Raw genomic sequence first — 22,143 nt, forward strand, 5'->3', positions numbered from 1 at the left:
GGTCATGAAGTATTGAGAGATTCACCAACATTGTTGCTTTTGGTCTTCATGGGATTCATTGACGATGATGATGAATACAGAACATCACACTCTTTATGTATTTTCTTTACATTTCTGGACTCTTTCCTGCTGAGCTTGAACCTGAAATCTTCCTCATTAAACGCTTCACATCTGCAGAGCAGAGCAGCCTGCGTGATGGAATCATCAATACAGCCGGAGGGACACAGCTGATCATCATGTGAGGAAGCAGAGCAGCATGTGACCGACTCCTACAATAAACAGAGGACCTAATAATGACTTTATCAAGGATTCACTCCAACATGTCCTGGTGTGAACGTACAGAAGGTTTCATGTTCTGAGCTCGTTTTGGGTGACAAGGGTTCAAAAGGAGATCGACTGTGTAGTAATTATATTGAATCTGAATAATGATTCATGAATCTCATTAGAATCACAGGAGGTGAGGTCAGGCACAGCTCGTAGCACCACGGCTCTACATTCTTTTAATTATTAGCATTGGGCAGATTTTATTTGTTATAATCTACGATGGAGACGAGACATGAGGCCAGTCACATGATGTTCTTTATGAAGCAATAAAAGGTCTTCAAAGGAAAACACATTCAGTAAGATTCAGACATTTAAACTGTACAAAAAACTAAATAAGTCTTTAGTTTAACACTGAAAACATGGACACAAGGAACATGGTGCATTCTGAATGAACAGATTAGATAGATAACATAGATTATACAGAAACAAATGTGACTTTTATTCATTTATTTTTGCTGTGATTTTATTTACTTTAAGGTTTACTGTTGACGCGCTGCTGCTCGTGTATCATATTTGATATTGTTCCCATGTATTAAGCTCTGCGTCAGTACATCTTAGTCTGATGGATCGCTGCCAAAACTGCTTTGAAACAAATATGATTATTTGCCAAATTCAAAAGTAGAGTTTCTACCTCTGCAGTATTTAGTGTAATGAGTTTTTCTCTATCTGGGGAATAAAGTAGAACATCAATGAAATAAAAACAAGAAGTACAGCCCATATAGTCACAGATCACTGAATGTGATGGAGGGCTTTAGAGAGAGAACTGATCAGTGGTCAGATTCAGAGCACTGCTGCCCTCTGCTGGTCATTATCATCGTTACATCAGAACATTCAGTTTATAGTTGCCTTGACGTCATTCATGCATAAAACCAGGACTTTTAAACATTACTCCATGATGGCTGTGGCTGGACGCTGGTTTCGGTGCTGTTGCGATGTTGAAACTGAGGTTGCGACATCAGTCTTTAGGCGTGTCTTCAATGACAGTTTCATTTCACACAAATCTTTCACAATAGCAACTCAGAACTATATTTTAATGCAAACTGAAGCAGTGATGTGAGTGAATGTTTTACTCTTTGGTGGAAAGAACCTAAAGACTTAATTAGAGAGTAGTTTGGATCTTTAGTTGATTATTGCAGTCTGTGTTTAACATGGGATATATTGATACATGGATAGATACTTCATTAATAGATGGATAGATACTTTATTGATAGATAGATACTTTATTAATCCCGCAAGGGGACATTTTGCTACAGCAGTAATTATGGTACAGGTGAATACAAATAACAGTACAACATATTAAATATAAAATGCACGATATATACAGTGTGATCAGTGACACCTTTTGTTCTGTCTTCTTTATTTATGGACCGAATTGAGGTTTAAAAAAAAAAAAAAAATGTAGTCACATTGCAGTATTGGATTTTCCCACATGACATGAACGCAGCATCAGATGATGAGATTGGGTCATCAGCTGCAGACAGACAGGTGTGGTCGGCGGTGAGACATTCCGACCGGAGCTGTGATCTACAAACGACGTAAACAAGACCCGGGGACGGAGCACCGAGTACAACTAAAGCACCACAAGTAAGTTAAATAGTTTTAAAGGTTTGGTTCAAAGTTTCCTCCGAAGGACTGAGAAGTTTTCCTGACGTCATGGTGAACTGCGGCAGGCCAGCGTCACAGGCCCGAGACCCGTGACTCCAGACTGCGGAGAGAAAACCTGAAGTTTAAACGTTCCTCAGCTTCCTAGCATCGATGCGCATCGTGTCAAACACGAATATCAAGTGTTATGGCTTGTTGTGGGATCCTTGCTGCTCCGGCTGACTTAAATCAACTTAAAGTTAAATCATATTTTACTTATTTCGCTTTTTTCAAACCGCGCCCGTGCAGTACACCAACGTTAACCAGCGACGGAACGTCACAGTAGCCAAAACGTAGGTGGTAATTTAAATAGTTTTAACGTCCAGATAAGAGCACATCAGTGTTTTTAAAGGGTGCCGAATTGAAGAACGTGAAGTAACTCGTTACTCACATATCAGTAAGAGTAACAAACCGGCTTAGAACGGCATCATTACGTCCGATATCCGAAAAATAAGAGATTTCAACCGGAAGTTTGGCGCATCGTTCCCTCGATGTGAGTCGTTGGTCAGCGTCGCCTACAAACCTCTCCGTTAGTCTCAACTACCGGCGGATTAAACGTTAGTCTCACTTCAGTTTAGTGTCGACCGTCCGTTAAACCGGCGGTGCTGTGCTGGTCTGGTCTGTGCTGGTCTTTCTGTTGGTCGACCTGTAGAGCCGCTGGTCGATGTCGTCTTGTGTTCTTCCTTCAACATATGTGGAGTTAAACCTGCTCGTCCATCGGTCAGCGCTAACACCCCGTATTCAATTCATTTTAAATGTTTGTCTCAAACAATAGGTGTCCTTCAATTCGTCATATCTATATATTTAGTTCTGTATTGATTTAAACTTTTAGTCAATAATTAGCTGTACTTGAATAAGTGCAGATTTGGGGGATTTACACTGAGCCGAATTGAATGAAGAATAATGCAAGACTCAACACGATGCAGGATTGTATTCAACAAGGCCTTTATTATTGCTGGCACACAAATCATAATCAAGGTCCTGCAGGTCTTCCTGTTTTCATGGAAAACTGTCCCAACGTGAGCTCCTCATAACGTCCTGCTGCCATGAGGAGGCAGTGACACACAGCCAGCCTGCAGGAGGAAGTTATATTTAGTGATCAGCTGTTTAAGGAGCAGGAGGACATACAGCACACACATGAACTGATCATCACAATGACACAAGTATGAATTCCTCCGCTACGAGTCCTGCATTCAAAAACTTAAGTCAAAGTTTGTGAGTATTATCATGAAACTGTACAGAAAGTACTGCTCCCTGTCAGTGGTTTACAGTTTACTGCTGTAGATGTTTACATGTTCTTTCTATCTTGTTGGTTAGTTTAATCTACATCAATGCATCTTATTCTATAAGATCATCATGTTTGTCTCTGTCCTGTGAGAACCTCGTATCTCTAAAAACGTGACGATGAATTTAACATCTGATCCAAGAAGCTTCTAAAGAGTTTAACGCGGTCAGACAAGTGTAGTAGAAGTACAATATGTACCTCTGAGATGTAGTACAGTCTAAAGTACAATATGTACCTCTGAGATGTAGTACAGTCTAAAGTACAATATGTACCTCTGAGATGTAGTACAGTCTAAAGTACAATATGTACCTCTGAGATGTAGTGAAAGTATAAAGGGATTTTGTACTGAAGTACAGTACTTGTAAATGTATTTCGTTCCTCTGCTCAGTGGTTAACGGTCTGATTTTAAGTGTTTTCTTTAACTTCTTCTTCTTTTCTCTTTTAGCACCTTTTGTTAAGCTGAAGTGAGATCTCATCGAGTTGTCGCCCAAACACCGGAGGAAGTGACGAGAGATCAGAGACCAGCTTAAAGGAACCTCAGCAGAGGAAAGAGGAACGTCTCTGTTTCTCACTTCTTTATTTTATTTTGAAGGGTTGGAGGTGATGAGTGAGCGGTGGAGAAGCTCGGGACAATAACTGAATTCATGATCGTCAGAGGAACAACCACAATGAGCCAAACCCCCCCGACCACGTGTGGCCTTTATCTGTGAAGACGCTGCGTTCAATGAGGGCGGGAGAAGGGAGCGTCCACGCTGCACCGACACTACTGTGAATGTAAAAACCGATGAGTCGTCTCGAGTTGGAAACCCCCCGCTGGAGCGTCATTGGGTGGAACTGGAACTAAGGTGGAAGCACATGAACCATGAACGCAGAACACTGTGGCTCCTCTGTGAGGATGACGTGAGCGTCTGAAGGTTCACTGGATAAAACTACAAAAACTACAGAAGTGCAGTAATTCTACTGGAATGTCCTCTTATTGGCTCGGAGATCTTTGGACAAACTGTTGTGCTGCACTGAGCTCGTAGCGTCGGGAGGCGGAGGAAAGCGCAGCGCTGTGGGGGGATCAGGAGCATCTCCTCCTCCTATGAAACTGAGTCTACGTGGAGATCCAGTGAGACGCCTTCCAGATGGCAGCGAAGGACTACAACCATCTCTTTAAACTGCTCATCATCGGAGACTCCAGTTAGTGCATCTCTTTACTCTTTTAAGATGAATCTGAAGTCAAAGCAGGTTGTTTGGAGTCCCACGAGTGACGTGAACAAGACGTCACAGCAGAGCGTCACAAAGTTCTGTCGTTCTTAAGAAGATCAAAGAGTCAGCAGCTTCTCTGACTCGGTGAACTTTGTAATGAAGAAGTGAAGCACAGCGGTGAGGACCAGTTAAAGCCACCGGCTGGTTCACTGCTCACCAAGCAGCAAACCTTAAACTGCAGCAGCACATGTTGGTTTAAGAAGCTTCCGACTCTTCAGAGTGGTTTGTCGTATTAAAGATTTAGATTCATGGTTTGGCTCCAGTTCCTCGTCTTAACAAACCATTTCAATCATTGATGTTCTATTAACGTTATCTATTGATGTTCTGACTCATCAGGCCCGTTAGTCACTTCTGGGACTCCAAAGTAACGTGGAACAAATGACCAACATTGATGAGTCGTGCTGTTTGAATGCAATGTGAAGCGTTTTCCTCTTTACCTGCAGAGACGATCGTTCAGATGTTGCTTCATGTTGTTCATATCTTGTGAGATGAGCTGATATATTTCCCAGCCGGCTGCTGCTTCGTACTGGTTTGTCAAGTCTCCTGTGAACAAGTTTCCACAGGATTGTAGTCTCGTTTTAATCGCACAACCTTTCCCCTTATTTCTACCAGTTTCACTTCTCCTGCCCCTCCTGTGTTTTATGACCTAACATGAAGGAGGCCGTGAGTCAGGCCGGGACGCTCTTATCTTCTCTTTCAGTGAACGGAGGCGTGACGGCCTCGGTCACATTAGCTTCCTGCTTGTGTTACGTGCTGATCTTGTCCCTCTGATGTGTTTCCCTCTCAGATGTGGGGAAAAGCAGCCTTCTGCTCCGCTTCGCAGACAGCTCCTTCTCTGGTGAGTTACCGCATGTCCAACGACAGTGAACGCCTCGTGTGTGTGGACTCGAACCCTCAGTGAAGCACACGAGGTTCCTCTTTTTATCAGGTCTCCTCGTTTATGTCCTCAGCGGACAGTTTGGACAACGTGCAGACATTTGGGAGAAGGGTGGACATACAGAACGCAGACGTCCTCAAACATTAAACGTTAATTTAAATGAGCGGTTGAAGAAGAAAACGTTCTATTTGAACATCTTAAATCCTTTGACCCTCATGTTGCCGTCGTGGATCCTCGTGCTGTGAGAGGTTCTTCATGAGGAACAACGTAGACTTTCCTTTATGGATGTCTGGGCCTTCTACATAGAACATGTGAGGCCTTATATGGTATTATTGGGGCGTTAATTATGTTAATACAGTTCTCATAAAGGTTCAACCATTAGTCAATCTTACGCTGGTCATAGACAGCGTTATCTGGAGTCAGGAGAGTTTGAATCTGACTCCCTGCAGGAGGCCCAATCATTGCATTCAAAGATCTGAGTCAGTGAGGAGGAACTTTAATGTCCAAGCAGGACAGAAAGGATCGTACGAGTCACCGTCATGAGTATAATCATGAGTTTAATTGGCTCCTCGTCCACACATACCAGATCATTTGATCCTATATGATTGATTATAGATGCTAATGTGCTACGTCCCACAGAATGCTGTTACTGAAGTGAATGTGTTAATAAGCATGTTAGATTGTGGCCGCTGCATCGATCAGCGATGGTCCCATTTTATTCAGTGATGTCTTTGTTAAGATCTGCAGAGTTTCACATCTCCATGTTTTAATGGAAGTCAACAGTGTCTGCATAGAGAAGCATGTAGGTCTGAAGCTTAAACTACAAGTTGCTCGTGTAATTTATAACGCATAGCTTGGGTTATAATCTTAATGTTTACTTTATACATTTAGTAAAGTTGAGCGTTGATGGTGCTGATAGGAAGTTGAGGGTGTCGCTCATGCAGCTGTTGGATGTCCTCTGGTCTCCTGCAGGCAGCTACATCACCACCATCGGCGTGGACTTTAAGATCCGAACGGTAGACATCGATGGAGAGCGGGTCAAGCTGCAGATCTGGGACACGGCGGGTCAGGAGCGGTTCAGAACCATCACGTCAACGTAAATATCCACACACGAACAGCTGGTTCTGGGTTTCACTCAGGTCATTCAGGTTCCTCTCTCCTTTGGTCCAGGTACTACAGGAACACCCACGGGGTCATCATTGTCTACGACGTGACCAATCCAGAGTCCTTTGTGAATGTTAAGAGGTGGTTGAATGAAATCTCCCAGAACTGTGACAACGTCTGCAAGATCCTGGGTGAGTCCACCCGGTTCCAGTCCGTCTGAAGGATTCTAATGTATAATAATAATGATATAAACCGTATGTTCATGTTATCTGCACAGTGGAGTGTTGTCTCATTAATGTAGTATGTAGTACATGCTGAGTCCATACTGGTACTGTACTAGCCCCGCCCCCTTCATTCATGTGAAAGTTGTTCAGATTGGAAATGAAGCATAAAAAGTTTGACTTGTGAGTATAAAATGAGCCGGATCGTCTGGTGATCTTCCTCAACCATGTCTCCTAAGAGAAGGACACTAGTGTCTCCTAAGAGAAGGACACTAGTGTCTCCTAAGAGAAGGACACTAGTGTCTCCTTTGACTCCGCCTCCCAGCCCTCCGTCCAGCCTCGTTCTTGTTTACTGTAATCTGTAATTACACCGTTTGTAACGATGTAAAATTAGCCTTTAAAACCCGGCGCCCTTCTGGAAGCTTCGTTGTCCACCGGCAGACCGTCCTGAAGAGCCGCAATGCATTGTGGGCCGGTTGAGTTGGTCCAGTGAGCTCAGGTCTCTGATCTAGTAAACATCCTTTCTCACACACACGATGCAGTTGGAACGCTCCATAATGTCGTTCTTCGTGTTAATGGTACGTTCCAGTGTTAGCAGTGATTTAAGCCAAAGGACTTCCTGTGTGTTCTGTAATCGTCTAACATGTGAGATTCAAAATGAAGCCTGTTTATTTTACTGAAAGAATATCTGTTACACCATAGTATAAAGGTGTGACTGTTAGTGGAGGTCGACACGGTGAAGACTTGTAGACAGTGAACTGCTCGTTGGTCTTCGTCTTCATGTGATGTGATGCAGTATAACAGGGAGCTCGTACCAGCAGCTGGAGGAGCAGAAATCTAACAGAAGCATCGTTTGTTCTCTTCACTCTCAGTGGGAAACAAAAACGACGACCCGGCCAGGAAACAGGTGGATACCCAGGATGCAGTGCGTTTTGGGGAGTCGATGGGGGTCCGTGTGTTTGAGACCAGCGCCAAAGAGAACATTAACGTAGAAGAGGTAACTTTAACTTTAATATCATACTCACTGATGCACATGTTTATTATTCTGTAGAGTCAGAATATCAGGGATGCAATTATTCTTCTGATTATTTTCATATGAGTGAAAACGCTTCATTTTCAGAAGAATAAACACACAGACGTCATTTTAGTCAAAACAAAGCAAATAAAGACTGAAAGAAATCGTTTAGTTTCCAATAACTCGCTTCACTCACTAAAGATATTCAGCTGATGAGGGAGAAATGTTTCTTTATTAGTTTCACACAATAACCTCATTTATTATCATATTTGTTCTTCTGTATTTTTAGTGATGCAGCATTATTCATTATTCATTTATTTTTCACGACTCTCTGGAGACTAGAATCTGAACCTGATCTGTTATCCGTCTGCAGCGTGTTTAAAGGAGCATTTCACTCTTCACCGGTGCTGTGAGGATCACACCTTTACTGTTCTGCTTGTTCCTTCAGATGTTCATGGCCTTCACTCACATGGTGCTCCGGGCCAAGAAGCAGAGCCAGAACCGAGCGGAGCGGGAGCGAGAGCGGGAGAAGGACACGGTGAACATCAACGCCCAGAGAGACCGAGACCGCAGGAAGAGAGGGAAGAAGTGCTGCTGAGCCTCCGGAACGGACTCACGAGAAGCATTCAGGTCGAGGAGAGGTGCCTTAGTTAGGAGACAAGTGTTCAAGGTGTGACTGTTGGAGACCACCGCTCATTATTTCCTGCAGGCTGCAGGTGTGAATGGAGGCAGAGGGACTCGGTCTGTCAGCACTGACTGCGTGAAGCAGCCTGGAGGTTCAAGAGTTAAAGGATCATTCTGCTGTTTTCTGACGTTTCGGCTCATTTATGATCAATCACATTTTAAAAAGCACGCTGTTCAGAGGTCGGATTACCAAACCGGTTCCTCGTGTCCTCGCTGACGCGTTTCATCGGTGCACAGATGAGGTTTGCAGCTCGTCTACAGACACTTGATTTGAATGAGTTCATGAGCTTTAAGCTGTCAACTATCTACTGTAAGGTTCTAAGAATGATGAATTATTAACTAACCACTAACATCAGCAAGCGTCAGTTTCCAAGGTGATGCCACCAGAACCCCAGAACATCTGGGTCAAGACATTTCACCTGTAGTTCCACGTTATTGTAATGTGGTGAGGACGTTCATGCTCCCCAGAGGATGAACCCCTCCAGCCTCTGCGTCCTCTTGCACAATAAGTCTTGTAGTTCATGAAATGTAGTGAACCTCTTCATCCCCAGAGGAGGAACCTCTTCATCCCCAGAGGAGGAACCTCTTCATCCCCAGAGGAGGAACCTCTTCATCCCCAGAGGAGGAACCTCTTCATCCCCAGAGGAGGAACCTCGTGACCTTTCCTTCAGTGACGTCTGTAAACATCACACCTGGCTTCAGACAATCCACCACAGAAGAAGAAGAAGAAGACGCACGTGTGGGAAGTCTGCACTTCATTTCCTCAAAGAAGACACAAAGTCGGAGCAGACGTGATGTAAACGACTAACTTTGATTTAAACCTTGTATTAACACAAAGAACACAGCTGCTGTCTGTGAAGTTGATTGATCGATGAAAACCAGTGTGAATGAGCTCAAACAGCCCGACGCTCTGCGGTCCTTTAACTCGGCACTCGTGAACCACCGCTCTGATGTTTTAGTCGTTTTTCTTAATACAGTAAAGGAGGAATTTCACCACTGAAAGGGAACTGGTAGCAGATGTTACTAAGAGTGTAACTGTGACGCATTAATAGGTCGTCTGTCTGTCTTCAGTTAGAATGAGGCCAGTAATCAGTGTGTGTGTGTGTGTGTGTGTGTGTGTGTGTGAGACATGGACCCATACTGGTCATTAGTATGTTTTTTAATATAAATCTGTTGCCTCACTAATGTGTCCAAATCCAAATAAAGCAATAAATCCAGAGTATGTTTCTTCATATCTCCTCTCAGGTTCAGTGCTCATGATGGTCTGTATTCTAGAGACTGAAACAGTTCTTCAGTCTGGTCTCCGTCGATGATTTTGATTCATTTTTAGTTTGTCAGATTTTAATAAAATTCCCACGCTTTACCTTCAGAGAACAAAACGTTCCTTTCCTCTCAAATAGTTTAGAATATAACCTGCAGATTAAATCTTTGAACAAACATCAGTCCTGACAGGTTCAGATGCTTCATCTGAAACGTGAAGTAGAATAAACACTGAAGTGCACGTTCTTTTAGGAACACAAAGACTGGATACATGACTCGTCTGTGTACGTTATAATAAACTCACTGAAGGAAACCCGTCACACGTCTGAGAATGAAGTAAAGAGGAAACATTAGAGAGCTTTAATATTTATAATACATCAGCTTTTAATAACCCTCACAACAACTTCCTGCTGCAGAATCAACACTGAGGGTGGAAGTGCTTTTATTTTGAAAACCAAACTTTTCAGAGGAACAGCCTTCATAAACATGAGCTGCTTTCATGTCACAGGAAACTCCAGTTTGACTCGCTTCTTTCAGCGACCTGAACATCAGCGTCTCCCGTGTTCACAGCTGCAACGTGTTGGTCGTGTTCCCGCTCAGGCTGAGCAGAACTCTGTTCCTATCGTCACGCAGCAGCAGCAGCGCTCCTCAGTTGGCTTTGGGGAGTCTGTAGACGCCTGCAGAGACCATCAGCTGGTGCTCCCTCACCTTCCTCTGCAGGAAGGCCTCCAGCTCGTTGACGTCCATCTCCGTGACGACTGGTCCCGTGGCGACGAACATCCGGAGCATGGAGTGGATGCGGTCCAGCGTCATGCTGTCCAGGTTAGTCAGCATGGCCTGGATGTAGGCCCAGAACAGCTGCAGGGACACAACCAGAGCTCCAGCATGCTTCTTCAGGTGTGTGTGTGTGTGTGTGTGTGTGTGTGTGTGTGTGTGTGTGTGTGTGTGTGTGTGCGTGTGTGTACCTGCAGCTTCTCCTCCCTCTGCTCAGACTGGGTGGTGGTGTTTGAGTCTCTCTCCTCGTCGCTGTCGATCAGCATCACTCCTCTCTCCATCTTCTCTTTGGAGGAGCCCGTCTCCACCACGTAGTAGCGTCCTCCTCCTCCTCCTCCTCCTCCTCCTCCTTCCTCCCTCAGCACGCCGTGCTGCTGCCACAGAGCCAGCTTCCTGTGCAGCAGCTCCTTCGGGGCGCCCAGCTTCACGCTCAGGTCCTCCAGCGTCCAGGAACCTGATGGAGCACCAGTCAAACCAGTCAGAGAAACAGAATGTTTCTAAATGCGTGTAAATATAATTCATCCTGTTTTCATGTTCATTCCACAGACAAACCACATATGAAAAGAAGACTCGGTCCTACTTTTCTCCTGGAAGTGCAGGATGATGGCGGCGTGGATCGGGGACACGGTGAGGTTGGTGAGGGTCCGGTCCTCCAGCTCCAGGTCCAGAGTGACTGAGCCCAGATGAGGCTTCCAGCTCAGCGTCCTCATGGCCTGAAGACACAGAACACAAAGTGCTTCAGTCATCGAGGTAAAGAGGTGGAAACATTCTAAATACAACTAATATAGATTCTTTAAGGATAAAAGACGTCCACAGCAGAACGTCACTCTGCTCCATCTACTGGAGTGATTGTCTGGAACGTCTATAAACAGCCCGGTGGAGCCGTCTCCTCCCCTCAGAGCAGCAGCTGAGCTCCACCTTGAGTTTCTCGTAGCGCTGGGTGTAGGCCTCCATGGCCTGGCAGACGAGCGGAGGCAGCTCCAGCTTCTCCTCCTTCAGCGGAGGCCAGAACTCGGAGGAGAGGATGATGGAGGACAGGGAGAGCGGCGGCTGCTCCTCCTCGCTCAGCCTGGACTCCTCCTCTCTGATGTTACTGTTGATCCTCCGAGAGTCCGCCATGTCCTGGAGAGCAGACGGAGGAGAGTAACTATCAGCCTGATCAACTACAAGTTAATCAATTAATAGTTGGGTCTGTAAATGTCCAGACCCAGAGGTGGAATCTAAAAGACATTAACTTGTCCTCTTCAGTGTCTTTATTCCACATTCATGATGTAAAGAACACGTCTTCCTCTGTTTGAACGTTGTTCATATGAACTTCAGTAGACGACAGACAACCAGAGCAAACATCTGATCCGTCTGTCAGAAGAACCGTCTCCTGTTGTTGGATTATTGGATGTTGAACTGCTTACCTTCAGCATGACCTCACAGTAATGCATGTGAGACTCTCCAAACCGCAGCTTCAGCAGCTCCACGTTACGGATTTCTCTGCAAACACACAGCGATGAATAAAGAACGTGAGACGAGGACACAAAGATTTAGATCTGTTCTTTCAAAAACGTCTTTAAAACGTTAAAGTCGACATGAAGCCGAGTTCTTCTCAAAACGTTCACACGACTCAGATCTCTGATACTGAAGTTTACAGAATTAGGTTCTTTTGTTTCAGCTGCTTTTGTTTTGTGATGATGGGTAAACAGCTGTTCTATGAAATGTATTTAATCTTTATGTTTAAAGCACCGTTCATACTGTCATCATCCCCAAAGTGCTTCTCAAACAAGATGGAAACAAGAAATCGAATATTGGTAAAAAAGAAAGTGTTAAAATAATTCAAAGTCACGAGAATAAATAGAATATATTCTGTGTCTGTACATGTTTATTATAGAAGCATGAACCTGTCTGTGCTTCATGTGATGATATGAAACGAGAGGAGGGGTGACCCTGAGGAGGGGTGACCCTGAGGAGGGTGACCCTGAGGAGGGGTGGCCCTGAGGAGGGTGACCCTGAGGAGGGGTGGCCCTGAGGAGGGTGGCCCTGAGGAGGGGTGGCCCTGAGGAGGGTGACCCTGAGGAGGGTGACCCTGAGGAGGGGTGACCCTGAGGAGGGGTGGCCCTGAGGAGGGTGGCCCTGAGGAGGGGTGGCCCTGAGGAGGGGTGGCCCTGCCTCTGTAGTGAGTCCGGGTCAGCGGTACCTCTGAACCCTACCTCGCCGTGTTGTAGTTGAGTTGGTGCAGCAGCCGGTCGGCCAGCACGGCTCTGTACTCGTCGATGAAGATGTCTTTGCTGCCGTAGATGCTGACCAGCAGGCTGATGATGTCGGACGAACGCCGCTTAGAGCCCGACTTATCTGAAAAAAAGAAACTCTCAGAAACACCAAACAGACGACGACGAGTACGAGAGGCAGAAATAACAAACGGTGCGTTCACTGACCGGGGACGGCGTCGGTCGGGTCCGGACTCCAGTCCTCGGGGTCGTTGCCTTCCTCGTCGCTGTCCTGCATCTCCAGAGTCACCGGGTCTCCCCGGGACAGCTCCGAGGCCAGGTCAGTGCAGCCCTCAGCGTCTCCGGTGAGACCGGCTACGATCTGTCTCACCGTGTCCTCCCGAGTCCTTGAACGCACCACAGAGGCGTCAACACAACTCGACCATCGTGATGAAGAACATCGGCTTCATCATAGTGTTTTAGAATCCAGCCCAGCTCACGTCAGCATGTAAACTCGTTAAACTTATATTAAACCTTTATATGAAACCTTTATATGAAACCTTTATATGAAACCTTTAACAGGACTCACCGGAGGTACTTGCGGATCGGCTGGCAGGCGACCTGCAGGATGACCATGGACGGGTCGAGCTCTCTGAGGGCCTTGATGGCCGAGATGTAAACCGTGAGGATGTCCGACGTGTGAACTCCTGAGAACAACAAAGATCCTTAAAGCGTCTTCATGTTCCGCTGCGTTTAACTCTTTACTTTACGTTCACTGCAGTAAACTGACCCGGGTGCAGCAGACGGCTCTCAAAAGCCGACTTTAAGGAGGTGAGGAGCTGCTGCCGCTGGTTGGTTCTCTCCAGACAGAACTTCAGATCCTCGATGGCCGCTTTGGATTCTGGGAAATCTGACGGAGAGGTAAATAAACATGAGAGGGATGTTTGTATCCAAGTTCTCCAGAGGTTTGTTTAGCTTAGCTTAGCTTAGCATAAAGACTGGAGCCCTTTGACACATTGTTCTCTCTCACCTCTGATTATACTGAAGAGCTCCTCGATCCTCATGTTGACGTAGATCCTGCAGAAGAACTGGTGCATGTGGCATCTCCACTGCTTCAGGACGGAGCTGCCGGGCTGGATGCCGGGAGCGCCGGGAGCAGGTACTGGACCGTCTCTGTCCGCCTCACTTGCAAACACTTTGCTCAGCCAGCCGAGCACCAGCTCCAGCCACTACTCACAGAAACACACGTTATCAAAAATGAAGGTTTTATCCAGACAGACAGGCAGACAGACAGACAGACAGGCAGACAGGTCTTACCTCCTGGAACTCCAGCAGGAAGGAGCGTTCGTACTCTCCTCTGCAGTGCTGCTCCATCCGCTGCTCGATGAGCTTGTGCAGGATGGAGGTGACGGCCTCGGAGCTGACCCACTCCATCAGCTGCAGTCTGGAGCTACAACACCAAAACAATCAACGCACACCCTCAGAACACATGCATGATATGCATTTAGTTATATTTAGTCAATCTGGTTGAAGCTCCATGAAGAATGTTTTCATAATAAATAACGTATGAAGTCGACTCTTTTCTTCTCCTGACTTCAGATAATAAATGCTCTGAGTGTGTTACTCACAGTATGTGGCTGAGGTCCTGCAGCTGCTCCAGGGCCTCCTTACACCAGCACTGCTGCGTTGGGACCCCGCAGCCCGGACAGACCCCCCGCTGCTCGGGGCCGTCCTGCAGCTCGGCCCCGTCCTCGGCCTGCCCCTCCTGGTGCATGTAGACGGAGAAGGTCCTGCTGTAGAACTCCAGCACTCGCTCCTGGAGAACGGGCGAGGGGGAGAAGAGGAGGAGGGCCCTGATGATGGTGAAGGCCCGATCCTGGAGGCCCCCGGGTCCGGGGCCACACAGACTGAGACCGCGGCCCTCGTCTTGCCACGACCCCAGCTTCTTCAGACCACCTAAAGGAGGACAAGGGATGTTAGAATAATGTTTCTGCCTCATGTAAATCATTATTGACTCTTTATATTTGTTCCACTCGCCCAGAAAAGGTTCCAGGCGGTCCAACAGAGTCCGAAAGGCGGTGAGGAGTACCCAGGCCCGGCCTCGCTCCTCCAGCTCGTTCTCCGGCTGTTTGAGTCCGGACCAGAACTCGGGAACCACAGAGGAGGACAGACGCGTCTGCAGAGTCTCCAGCAGCCAGCCGCCCAGCAGCCGGCCCAGACCCTGACCACACAGCAGGGCCAGAGAGTCCGAGAGGCTCTGATCCACCACCGAGCAGCCCGGAGACATCTAGAACATAGAACCATCTGATCATCAGATACCGTCTATGCAACCTAACATCAAGAACATAGAACCATCTGTTCATGCTGGTCTCACATGAAACACTAGAACACTCCAGCCAAACACGTGTGATCCACTGGATGTGTTTGTCTTTATCTGCAGACCTGAATCAGTGAGTTAGTTTGACTGCAGCTCATCCAGACAGATGTAAACAAAGGAAAGGTAAACAATAAAGTATGCCGAACTTAGCCGAAGACCCCCCCACTAGTCAGTGGCCTGTCCTACGTCATGTCCCACCGGCTGTGGTTCATGCCACAAACAAGAAAACATTAAATCGTGAAATATTTGAATGGACTTCGGTTCTCTCCGTGCTGCTGTCTGTCTCGTGAGTCCGGAGATGAAGCCCGCTCACCAGCGCTGCAGTGACGGTCTCCCAAGCATCAGCGACCCGTTGTTCTGGTGCAGGTCCAGACATCTCGACCGGGTCTGATTCCATGACGACATCTTCCATTTTCTTCTTTTGGACTTTCTTCAGAAACAACGGACTAGCTCGCGTGAGTGCAACATTTGAACTTTGGATTTGTTCTTTTCGTGTTTAGACGCGCGAGTCTGGGGAACGTCACTAAAACGCATTACATTCTATATCTCACATGTGTTTTATTAATAATAATATTATAATAATTGCTTTCATCTGTAAAACTCTTCTGTAAAATGAATTTGAAATCACGTTACATGGTTCCTGCTTGGGTATCGCGGGTTTACTTCTTCTTCTTCTTCTTTTTCTTCTTCTTAGTCGTCTTCTTCTTCTTCTTTGAATAAAGAAGTCAAACTGAATGCTGCCTCCTAACGGTAACTCGGTAACTGCATTTTCTTGCTGGTAGTTAGTTTTATTTTGAAGGGTCACAGGAAGTGTTACTATGATATCGTGTCTATATCTAACACTGGCTACCTTGACAATTGAATGTGTTTAGAATAATGTGTGAGGAACTGCAGCACTCAATTTAAATGTGTGGCTGTACGTAGTATTAATATCAGTATAACTTATCAATATAATTATGTTCTAATCATTATTAATGTGGTTATCATAGACAAATAGTTACATCCATATTTGTAAGAATTGTATTAAAAACGAGTTGTTTTAATATTATAACATAACGAACGGTCACTTTATATTTATTCAGAATTGTAGAGTATAGTCGGTGAGTAACTACAATAATGCAAGCATCAAGCTAGACACAATGAGCATAGAAATGCTTCCGGTCAAAACATTAAAAAATAAAACTTTATCCTGCAAAATCCGTCTGTGAACAATTTGAACTTTATCTATATTGATTCAAAACAACAATACAGAAAAATGATTCAAGAAGAACAAAGTATACATAAATTATAATTTGAACAAAATAATAAATAATTCAAAATTAACAAACACCGTTTATTGCCATGGTGTGTTGAACATACAAGGAGTTTGACATGACGGGAGGTGCTTAACATTTAACAATCATCAACAATCAACACAGTGCAAAGTAGAAACATGTTACAATTTACAGGAAGATATAAAATAAAGTAAAATATAAAATAAAGTGGAATATTAAATGAAGTCATAAAAACTAAATAACACAATAATACATTGAGCACGGTTTATATCATGAAAATGCAGGTTTTCCATACAAACATCTTGAAAGATATACTCTATTTGTTTTCAATAAATAACAATTGTAATGATACGATGCAATTTTTTTGCATCTTTCATAATAAGATATTAAATCACAAATTGAATCATGAGTGTTAACTGCCCTCCAGTGGACACAGAGAAGAACTGCAACACTATTTACATTTGTTGGCGATGCACAATATTAGTATCAGTTTAACTGTTATTGATGTCGATATTTGTACACTTGTACAACACTTCCTTTCGCCTTCATGAATATGGATGTTACGCTTGCTGCAGACGTGATGTTGCGTGATGTTGCGTGATTTTGAGCGTAGTCGGGGATCGAGTTAACGATACTTTTTGCCGGTGTTGTGTCACGTTTAAAAAGCTCCGTGTAGTAGCTAACGTTAGCTAATGCTAGCTGAATAGCGGCACATAGAAACACCGTCATGGCGGAGAGCGAGTGAGTTTAATAACAGCGTGAATATTTCCTTTTGAACCTTAAACACACTCCATGACACTCCTTGTACTTAACCCACAGTTTATATATTCAGTGACGGCTAATGAGCTTGAAATACAATCTGATGAAATGTGACGTTATTAGCTCTGATGTAAGCTAACGTTAACTTAGCAACACAGTGTGTGAGCTAACACGCTAACGCTAGCTCAGTGAGTGTGAACGTTAACCTTTTATAAAACAACAAATAAAGGAGTTAAGTTAATATAAATACTATATTTGTTTTCTCCACAGTGTGCTGTCTGAGATCGAGGTGCTGCAGTCGATCTATGTGGATGAGCTGCTGGTCAACAGGAGACAAGACGGGTGAGACAACAAGTTAGCTTTAACGTTAGCTCAAATGACATAACTGTGCTTCATTAGCTTTAAGGTGTCATCAATTACTTCTTTACTCCACAGGACAGTGGTGGAAGTATTGTTTACTTAAGTACTGTGCTTGTAGTTCAGGTACAAGTATTGGAGTATTACCATAATGTGTGCACTTTATACTGTACTACATCTCAGAGGTACATATTGTACTTTGTACTGTATCTCAGAGGTACATATTGTACTTTATACTGTACTACATCTCAGAGGTACATATTGTACTTTTTACTGCGCTACATCTCAGAGGTACATATTGTACTTTGTACTGTATCTCAGAGGTACATATTGTACTTTTAACTGTATATGGTAAAACCACGTATCTCCAGATGAAGTGAAGATAAATGAACTCTTTAAAAGCCTTCTGGATCAGATGTTAAATTCATCTTCACAAAGCTGAAAACAGTTTGTTTGTTATTATTAGAGATACGAGGTTCTCACAGGACAGAGACGCTACAAACATTTAGCTGTTAATACTTACTTCCTGTCTGGAATTCAGGTACTTCTGAGTAGACTTGTGATGCTGTGTTGGTGCGTCAGCCTGGTTTGTTATCTGATGAGTTTAAAGACTCACGGTCTTCTTAAGCTCCAGAGTTTGTAATAGATTGTTGTTAAAGCTGGTGTGTGTGTGTGTGTGTGTGTGTGTGTGTGTGTGTGTGTGTGTGGTGTGGGTGTGGGTGTGTGGGTGTGTGGTCTCTCCTGCAGGGACTGGGAGGTGAGCCTGGTCCTGTATCCGTCCACAGCCGAGGACTCTGTCTCCCAGTTTGTTCGACTCACCCTGACTCTGACCCTCGACCAGCAGGTATCGTGTCTCCGTGTTGTGTTGAGGCTCATTGATACAGCGATGCCATCATTTACTCTCCTAACTCACAGTTAACTGATGCGGGACTAAAGTGTGACTCTCTCTTCCCTGTTTTGTGTGCTCAGTACCCCTCGTCTTCTCCAGCCATCTCCATTCATAAGCCCCGGGGTCTTTCTGATGACAAGATCAGCAGGTGGGCCCCTGCAGCTGTGGACCGACGCGCTGATCCGTATCACCACTTTCTGCTCGATGTTTAATATGTCGTGTGAAAGCCTGTAATCATGTGCAACCTCTTTCTCTTAGTGTCCAGAAGTGTCTTCAGTTGGAGGCTCAGTCCTGTCTGGGGTCACCTGTGTTGTATCAGCTCATTGAGGTCACTATATGTAGTGCTTTTTAATATCATTAAGAGAATATATGATTTCAGTGGATGATGATCTTATAAGGCGATGATGATGGTGCTGCTGCTTAACGTCCTGTTTTTCTCCTCCAGAAAGCGAAAGAAATCCTGACTGAAAGTAATATTCCTCATGGAAACTGTGTCATCTGCCTCTACGGCTTTAAGGTGCGCTGCTTCTGCCCCGTCTGTCTGAGGATAAAGGGTTTTATTTGTCTGAACTAGAACTACACCTGTGGTCCTTTAACACTTTAAAGGACTGTCTGAAACATCCTGTTTGTGTTGTTGTCCCGCCTCGTTCACTGGCCACATGTTGGTCCTTTAATGTCAAACTAAACGGGTCATTTGATGACATTTCTGGCATTTTATCAACCATAACAATTAATTGAGAAAATAGTCGGCAGATTTATTGATAATGACAACAAATAAAATGCACACTCGGCACACTGGATCTGCCTTTGTTTGTCTTGTAAGGCCCTACAGGCTGGACATAGTTAATACATGACACAGCAATAATAACACGGTTTGTTCTGCTCCTCTAAGTGGCCATAAAACGATACGATGCAGGATTAAACAGTCTGTTGTCTGCGGATGTTTCTGCCTCTGTAACCGCTTCATGCTTCTGTCTGCTGGATGTCCTCAGGAGGGAGAGACCTTCTACAAGACCAGCTGCTACCACTACTTCCACTCCCACTGCCTCGGCCGCTACGCCAGCCACTCGGAGAGGGAGCTCCGCCTGAGGGAGAAGGAGTTAGAGGAGGACAAGACCAGAGACAGAGCCGACCGCCAGGTACGACGGCTACGACGCCTCAGTGTTCTCTATGAGGAACCAACGTTGTTATGTTATGAAGTCGTACGTCTGTGAGAGAAAGAAATCAGAAATTCACAGATTATATTCACAAATTTACTAGAAAAAACTCAGAAAAATTGTGTTTTTGTCGCTTTACTTTCACACCACAGACCGTTAAGCACCGCTACAGAGTACGGAACTTTAAATTATACCAGTTATTATTTGATATGTATCTTTCAGGACTTTTGCCTAAAAGCCTCGAGGCTGTCCGTCAGAGAGGAAATAGAAACAACGATCTTTAGGATTCATCTGATGACCCGTCAGACCGGCTCACGTCACCGTGTTTAACGGCGACGTCTGTGGTGTGATGCGGTTCATCCGATCTTACAAAGTGAGGCCATGTGTTGCTTGACAAAAAGTTCATTTCTGAGTTTTTTTACTCACGTATTTATGAATGTTACCTCCTCCACCAGCTCCGTAATGATTTAGTTTGTTTTCCTACAATGACCCTTGTATGACATCATAGATTAAGAGTGAAGTGATTGGTCATCTGTCTCAGTCCGCTGTTGACGCCCCGCCTCTCCTCTAGGAGCTGACCGTGGTGTGTCCGGTGTGTAGAGAGCCTCTGACCTACGATGTGGATCAGCTGCTGTGCTCTCCGGCCCCTCAGCTGCCGGAGGTAACGACATCTTCTCACGCACGGTTTCACCATCTCACCACGAGGTCCATTACGAGCCGTTTCTAAAGTCAACAACATGAACATTTAACGGCTTTGTGTTCTCAGCTGGACGAAGCAGCGATCGGCTCAAAGTTCCAACAGAAGTGGCGAGAACTCCAGAAGCTTCTGGAAAGACAGAAGTCTAAAGGTGGCATCATCGACCTGGAGGTGGAGTCAAACCGTTTCCTCATCCACACCAACGAGGTGAGAGTGAGTCAGAAGTTATACGGTCACACCTGACGCCTGCATGAGGAAGATTACGTTTCCTATGATTCCTTGTTTAATTGAGTTGCATGTCTTGTCTGATCTTGTGTCTTTTTATTGAGTGTATAACTGTTAGAATTTATTGTTAAAGCTGGTCTGCGTATTGTTCTTTCCTAATGTAAGTCTATGGAAAACAGTCACATGAAGAAGCAGGAAGTTGTAATTCCACCGTTTGGCCACTAGGTAATGATGACTCCTGTTAGAGAAATGATACGCATTGAGCTGCTGTACTTGTCTTCTTGCTGTCAAACCTCGAGTCAGATGAAAGATGGATGTCAGTTTCATCAGACAGGAGGTTCAAACTGCTCTACTACTCTACTAAAAGTGATAAATACATCTCCAGCGCTGCGTTATGAACACTGTTCCCATCTAATGTCACACAGTAACGTTTACAGAGGTTTGTCAACTCCCACAGACGCCACCTGCTGCTGGAAACGAAAACCTGGACGCCGACGCCTCTCCTGGAACCCGGGAACCCTCCGCCTGTCATGTTCCCTCCTGTGAAGCCGGAGTCAGAGCGGACCAGTCTGGTTCTGGACTGTCCCACTGCAGAGGAGGTCCGGGCCAGAGGCGTCAGAACCAGGCGAGGGGGCCGAGGAGAGGAGGCCGGTCCAGACCACAGCACCGGAGAGCCGCCCCCCCCATCACGGAGCACCTGGACAAACTGTCTCTGTCCTCAGGCTGCACTGAAGGACCAATAAGAGCCAAAGCTCAGGGGAACCAGATGCAACAAGTGAATGCAGAGTTGTGTCAGCCTAAGACGGGCAGGACCGTCTCTGCAGAGCAGCAGGAGACCCCGGTGTCTCCAGACGGTCAGACCGAATGTCCAAAAGATGCTGCAGGCGGTCGGGGCCACAGTGGAAGGAGAAGAGGTCCTCACCGAGCTGACTCGGACACCACGGCCCGTGGGCGCTATCACTGGGACGGGCGTGCTTCCAAAAGCAGAGGAGGGGGGCCCAGTAACCAGTACAGCAGAGAAGGGGGACCCGGTAACCAGTACAGCAGAGGAGGGGGGCCCGGTAACCAGTACAGCAGAGAAGGAGGGCCCGGTAACCCGTACAGCAGAGAAGGGGGACCCGGTAACCAGTACAGCAGAGGAGGGGGGCCCGGTAACCCGTACAGCAGAGGAGGGGGGCCCGGTAACCCGTACAGCAGAGAAGGGGGGCCCGGTAACCAGTACAGCAGAGGAGGAGGGCCTGGTAACCAGTACAGCGGAGGAGGGGGGCCCGGTAACCCGTACAGCAGAGGAGGGGGGGGGGCCCCACTGGAGCCACGACCGGGGCTTCCAAAACAAGGTGGTGGAGAGGGAGAGGAGGGGAGAGGAGGTGCTATGACGAAGGGCAACAGGAGGGCCAATGAACAAATGTGTGTGTGCCTTCAGCATCAGTCTGCGTAGATTACAGCTCTGCACCAGAATCAACATCCTCTGTAACGTCTGCTCCTCTTCATCCTCTTCATCGCTGTCCTGGGCTCTGCTGGGCGCTCTCATGCAGACTCCTATTACACACGGATGGCTGTTGCTTTGTGTTGTGGTGCAATATGACTTGAAAGAACTACAAATTAAATTATCTGTCTCTGTCGGTGTGTTACAGTATTCCCTGTGTTTTTTTTTTACTCAGGCAAATTCAAGATATAATTATAATGAGCTTATAAAATGCAATAATTGCAAAATTAAAATATGGCTTACATGTCAATTCGTTAGCAATAATAATAATAATGTATGATATTACTCTGA

General features: G+C 45.7%; 3 protein-coding genes across 3 annotated transcripts; 2 read left to right on the forward strand and 1 right to left on the reverse strand.

The window, feature by feature from the left end:
- Nucleotides 1-1,790: 1,790 nt before the first annotated feature.
- LOC306709876 (ras-related protein Rab-35) lies at nucleotides 1,791-9,613 on the forward strand. The gene is made up of 7 exons (XM_079178187.1): nucleotides 1,791-1,908; nucleotides 3,696-4,432; nucleotides 5,289-5,339; nucleotides 6,351-6,474; nucleotides 6,549-6,673; nucleotides 7,576-7,700; nucleotides 8,167-9,613. The coding sequence occupies exons 2-7, from the start codon at nucleotides 4,378-4,380 to the stop codon at nucleotides 8,314-8,316; spliced, it is 630 nt and encodes a 209-aa protein (XP_079034313.1). The 5' UTR covers nucleotides 1,791-1,908; nucleotides 3,696-4,377; the 3' UTR covers nucleotides 8,317-9,613.
- Nucleotides 9,614-10,043: 430 nt separating this feature from the next.
- On the reverse strand, nucleotides 10,044-15,675 carry anapc2 (anaphase promoting complex subunit 2). Its single transcript, XM_079177756.1, has 14 exons — nucleotides 15,322-15,675; nucleotides 14,669-14,918; nucleotides 14,260-14,587; nucleotides 13,949-14,081; nucleotides 13,662-13,860; nucleotides 13,422-13,541; nucleotides 13,221-13,338; nucleotides 12,860-13,038; nucleotides 12,635-12,776; nucleotides 11,846-11,921; nucleotides 11,355-11,558; nucleotides 11,017-11,149; nucleotides 10,628-10,890; nucleotides 10,044-10,520 (listed from the first exon to the last, which is right to left on the reverse strand). The coding sequence occupies exons 1-14, from the start codon at nucleotides 15,418-15,420 to the stop codon at nucleotides 10,311-10,313; spliced, it is 2,454 nt and encodes an 817-aa protein (XP_079033882.1). The 5' UTR covers nucleotides 15,421-15,675; the 3' UTR covers nucleotides 10,044-10,310.
- Nucleotides 15,676-16,960: 1,285 nt separating this feature from the next.
- Nucleotides 16,961-21,985, forward strand: rnf25 (ring finger protein 25). Its single transcript, XM_079177758.1, has 10 exons — nucleotides 16,961-17,023; nucleotides 17,312-17,383; nucleotides 18,146-18,242; nucleotides 18,368-18,435; nucleotides 18,546-18,615; nucleotides 18,733-18,804; nucleotides 19,280-19,426; nucleotides 20,016-20,105; nucleotides 20,211-20,348; nucleotides 20,824-21,985. The coding sequence occupies exons 1-10, from the start codon at nucleotides 17,010-17,012 to the stop codon at nucleotides 21,802-21,804; spliced, it is 1,749 nt and encodes a 582-aa protein (XP_079033884.1). The 5' UTR covers nucleotides 16,961-17,009; the 3' UTR covers nucleotides 21,805-21,985.
- Nucleotides 21,986-22,143: the final 158 nt, after the last annotated feature.

This window comes from Pholis gunnellus (assembly GCF_910591455.1).
Source record: "Pholis gunnellus genome assembly, chromosome: 17".
In the NCBI taxonomy this organism is placed as follows: Eukaryota; Metazoa; Chordata; class Actinopteri; order Perciformes; family Pholidae; genus Pholis; species Pholis gunnellus.